Source organism: Ostrinia nubilalis, chromosome 16, assembly GCF_963855985.1.
Source record: "Ostrinia nubilalis chromosome 16, ilOstNubi1.1, whole genome shotgun sequence".
In the NCBI taxonomy this organism is placed as follows: domain Eukaryota; kingdom Metazoa; phylum Arthropoda; class Insecta; order Lepidoptera; family Crambidae; genus Ostrinia; species Ostrinia nubilalis.
In genome coordinates, this window is record NC_087103.1 from 14,544,097 (window position 1) to 14,548,914 (window position 4,818).

At 49.2% G+C, this 4,818-nt stretch overlaps 1 protein-coding gene across 1 annotated transcript; it reads left to right on the forward strand.

Annotated features, from left to right (window-relative positions):
- Window positions 1-468: 468 nt before the first annotated feature.
- Window positions 469-4,101, forward strand: LOC135079444 (poly(A) RNA polymerase gld-2 homolog A-like). The gene is made up of 3 exons (XM_063974107.1): window positions 469-650; window positions 1,917-2,032; window positions 3,705-4,101. The coding sequence occupies exons 1-3, from the start codon at window positions 550-552 to the stop codon at window positions 3,896-3,898; spliced, it is 411 nt and encodes a 136-aa protein (XP_063830177.1). The 5' UTR covers window positions 469-549; the 3' UTR covers window positions 3,899-4,101.
- Window positions 4,102-4,818: the final 717 nt, after the last annotated feature.

The following is a 4,818-nucleotide window of genomic DNA, read 5'->3' on the forward strand; positions in this document are numbered from 1 at the left end:
GCACATGCTGCGCTACTACGCGGACTTCCCGTGAGTACCTCACTCCCCGCTGTATGCCCCGCGGGCTGCAGGCGGGCGAGGCGCGGCGGCCGCACAACCGCGCCTCGCTGGCCGAGCTGTTCCTGCACATGCTGCGCTACTACGCGGACTTCCCGTGAGTACCTCACTCCCCGCTGTATGCCCCGCGGGCTGCAGGCGGGCGAGGCGCGGCGGCCGCACAACCGCGCCTCGCTGGCCGAGCTGTTCCTGCACATGCTGCGCTACTACGCGGACTTCCCGTGAGTACCTCACTCCCCGCTGTATGCCCCGCGGGCTGCAGGCGGGCGAGGCGCGGCGGCCGCACAACCGCGCCTCGCTGGCCGAGCTGTTCCTGCACATGCTGCGCTACTACGCGGACTTCCCGTGAGTACCTCACTCCCCGCTGTATGCCCCGCGGGCTGCAGGCGGGCGAGGCGCGGCGGCCGCACAACCGCGCCTCGCTGGCCGAGCTGTTCCTGCACATGCTGCGCTACTACGCGGACTTCCCGTGAGTACCTCACTCCCCGCTGTATGCCCCGCGGGCTGCAGGCGGGCGAGGCGCGGCGGCCGCACAACCGCGCCTCGCTGGCCGAGCTGTTCCTGCACATGCTGCGCTACTACGCGGACTTCCCGTGAGTACACGCCGTAACACGTCAATAGGTCACTAGTCGCCATTGTAGGAATACGACTCTCCAATGAGGATTTTCGCGAATGAAAGATCCGCTAGATGGCGGGACGTGGATGTGGGGTCTGACTGCTGCGTGATTGGTGGATTTTGACATATCTGTCAATGTCATGTCAAAAATAACCAATCACGCAGCATTTGCACCTCGCGTCTACGTATTGCCATCTGGCGGATTTTTCATTCGCGAAAACCCTCATTGGCTGTAGATGAATCGGGTATTTGCCCATTTTTAGTTGGGATCCTGGCCTCTTTTACCTGTCTGACTAGCTACCACCATCTTTTCTAAGTCTATCAACTATAACAGCACAGTTATGTTCTGGTAGTTGGCTTGGGGGTAAGATAGCCAGTTCTTCTGTGGTTAAGGATTTTGGATGAAACTCGGTTCCATCTTCAGCTTAATCATTACTTCCCATCAGGAGAAATGCAGGTTGAAAAGCTTCCTCATCTATAATATAAAAATGAATCGCAAAATGTGTTGGTAAGCGCATAACTCAACAACGCCTGGACCAATTTTACCAATTCTTTTTTTTAAATGTTTGTTGAAGTCCAAGGATGGTTTTTACAGGGAGAAAAGTTTGAATAATTTTCGGGTAAACCCTAAAAAACTCGAAACTTCACCCCTAAGGGTAAAACGGGGTCCACGCGTACGAAGTCGCGGGCGGCCGCTAGTTGTTGATAAAACAGACGTCAGACGAGTTGCAGTGTAATCTTTGAAATTTAAAAAAGATTAGGGTTAATTTAACCTTGGCAACATGGTTTCTGTCACTTTGTGAACCTTATCGCCTACTAAAGACCGGTCCGTGAGCACGTAAAATATTGTCCAATGACCCTATCCTTATCGCTCGCGCGTAATTATGTTGCTGTCGCGCTCGCACACTCACTGCGGGCGCCCGTCGCACAGTCGCAACGCGACGCGATGCGCGCGTCATTGGACAAAATTCTACATGCTCGCAGACCAGACTATAGAGTAGTAGCAATCCTGTCAGTAATAATAATTACGTATATCGTTTCAGTAATAATAATAATTACGTATATCGGGAGGTACCTGGATGCAAGCGGCGCAGGACCGGTCTTTGTGGAAATCCTTGGGGGAGGCCTTTGTCCAGCAGTGGACGTCTTTCGGCTGAAACGAACGACGAACGAACGATATCGTTTCTATCGCATCATGAACGTTATCGCCCAGCCTTACAGTATAGAATGTAACTTGTGGCAGGTACGGCGCGATGGCGGTGAGCGTGCGAGCGGGCGCGCGCGTGCCGGTGGCGGAGTGCCGCGCGGCGCGCGCGCACAAGAACGACCCGCACCAGTGGAAGCTGCTGTGCGTCGAGGGTGAGGCACTTGTATTATTGTTTCAGCAAGGCTAGGATGCGTGCCGTGAAAACGACCAGTGGAAGCTGCTGTGCGTCGAGGGTAAGCCGCGCACTGCGTTATTGTCTCAGCAGGGCTAGGATGCGTGCCGTGAAAACGATATTTATTATCGATCACTAGGGGCCATCCATAAAGTACGTCACACGAATTTCATGATTTTTTGACCCTTGTCACAGGTGGTCACATTTCTGAGACCCCTCCCCCCCTAGTGTGACGTCACATGTTTTGCAATTTCACATCGAAAAATTATCAAATTAACAGCAGTTCCGAAATTATTTTTAATTCCATTTAAATTAAGTACTTTTTTTTATGAAATCAACATTATATCAAATATTTAAAACAATTGAAATGTGATGTCACGAAACTTAGGACCCCTCCCACCCCTTGTCACACTATGTCAACCCCCTCCCCCCCTCTTTACGTGTGACGTACTTTATGGATGACCCCCTAGTGGCCGCCCGCGACTTCGTACGCGTGGATCTCGTTTTACCCCCTTAGGAGTGGAATTTCGTAAAATCCTTTCTTAGCGGATGCCTACTTCATAACATCTACCTGCATGCCAAATTTCAGCCTGATCCGTCCAGTGGAAGCTGCTGTGCGTCGAGGGTGAGCCGCGCACTGCGTTAAAGTAGCCTTTCGAACTAAGCGTCACAGACGCAGCGTCTTTAGCTTTGTCAGGCCTGTTCATCTCCGCGAGTTTACATCGAAAACAAAACACGCACGCGTATTCTTGTGTATGATGGAAGAAAATAAAGAAAGTGGTGTACTAAATACTGTGCAGTATTTAACTGCCTAAATAATAATAAAAACACAGAATGTACTTTTTTAATTTGCCTCTAGACACTTAAGAGGTAAATAAGTAGTTAATATTATTCATGATAATTCATGCTAAATCATGTATTTCCTCCGCCATTTTCCGCAGTTTGGCACCTCACGTCACATCATTTTACCGAAGTCAGCCCTATAGCTTCGGCGCAGTGCCGATCACTGACGTTTGTCAACAAAATGGTGCTTGACTCTTGAGACAGGCTAAATTACACCATATTGTTAATGACATTGAGCATACATTTTTTTAAATACCTTCGCGAAGTAAAACTTCTGTACGTAGTAGGTACTTATTATTATTCTGTGGTGCCACCAACGCCGCGTCACTAACGCCGCGACAATGTCGCTGCGTTCGAATGTCGTTCCCTAGAATTTCATACATTTGCATAGAACATCTATTTGTCGCTCTGTCGCGGCGTCACAGTCGCCACTGACGCTATAGAGCAGGGCTAGGATGCGTGCCGTGAAAAAATCTTTTCGATCATTTTAGACATCAAAAAGTATGGGCTTGTCGCGTAAAATCGATAAAATGGAGCGACAAAGTCTTATTGTGGCGCGCATCTTAGACCTACAGAACTACTTGCTTGAAGGAGATAAACGTTTCTGTGAGCCACATTCGTTTTAAATTTTAAGATATTAACTAAATATTTGTGCTTTTCTCATTCTTACTAAAGATTAAGAAATGAAACATTAGTGGTTGTAGAAATATCGCAGTATAAAGACTTCGAAATAAGAACGAAAACGATGAGCGAATTAGTTGAGACGGGAGATCATAAAGTTGATAAAAAATGACATCGAAATTCCACAGAACCGTTCGATCTCACGAACACGGCGCGGTCCGTGTACGACCCGGAGACGTTCGAGAAGATCGTCAACACCTTCCGCGACAGCTACACGCGCCTCGCCAGCGGCCTGCGCCTCGCCGACGCCTGGCCGCAGCCGTCACAACAGTCACAGCAGCCGTCACAACAGTCACAGCAGACGTCACAGCAGCCGCGATGACGCGCGCCGCCCGCCCGCGGCCTGTGACGCGGCGCTTGTGTCAGTGCGAACTTTGAACTCGGCGCGAGCGATCGCCCGAGCCGTTGTGTTTATTTATTGTTTCGTTTATGTTTCGTTGGATCCTAGTGCGTCACCGGGCCCCCTGGTAGTTCTAGTCGCCAGCTCGCCGATCGACTCGAGCCCGGCGCGGGTTCCGTCGATCCGGGGCGAGCCGATCTAGTGATGGGCCAACTCGGGAAAAACAAAACTCGATTTAACCTGAGTTAAAATCCACGTAACTCGGGTTGAACTCGAGTTACGTAACTCGAGTTAACTGGATGGACAAGTCAGTTTTTTACTTATTTTTACCAGTTTATTCACTCAGATTCGTATTAACTTTAAAAACATATCATTTATAACTAAAGTAAGAAAGAAAAAAATATTGTTTGAAATATAATAATTAATTTATTCATGGATTTTTGGCTTGAATTTTAATATAAAAAAATATTTATATTTATTATCACTTGGCATTTTTCAAAAACAGAACATAAAACACGAAAATCTACAACAATAACCGGCAGTTTAAAATTAACTTCAAATGAACATAGTCTCAACACTCAAATGATCGGCAATCTTCGGTCCATGTCGGATCCATTCGGTTTACGATACGAACTCGAGTCGGAGAGAATTCAACTCGAGTGGATTCGAGTTACGCCCAACTCGAGTTAACTCGAGTTACTTACTCGAGTTGACCATCACTAAGCCGATCGCTAGTCGTTATATTTATCGCTAGATGCTATTCGGAATTGCGTCCATTCGTCCTCGCCCGGCCCCCGGTGCGGTTCCGCGGCGGCCGGGAAACGCCGCGATGGTGCGTCATCGCTCGTATAGCGTCGGCCCCGGTCGACCGCTCGGCACGCGGGCGAGCCGTTCGGACGACG

Coding starts and splice junctions, on each gene's coding strand:
- LOC135079444 (XM_063974107.1), top strand. CDS start 550: ATGCCCCGCGGGCTGCAGGCGGGCGAGGCGCGGCGGCCGCACAACCGC. Junction 651..1,916: donor CGCTACTACGCGGACTTCCC/GTGAGTACACGC, acceptor AACTTGTGGCAG/GTACGGCGCGATGGCGGTGA. Junction 2,033..3,704: donor GAAGCTGCTGTGCGTCGAGG/GTGAGGCACTTG, acceptor GAAATTCCACAG/AACCGTTCGATCTCACGAAC.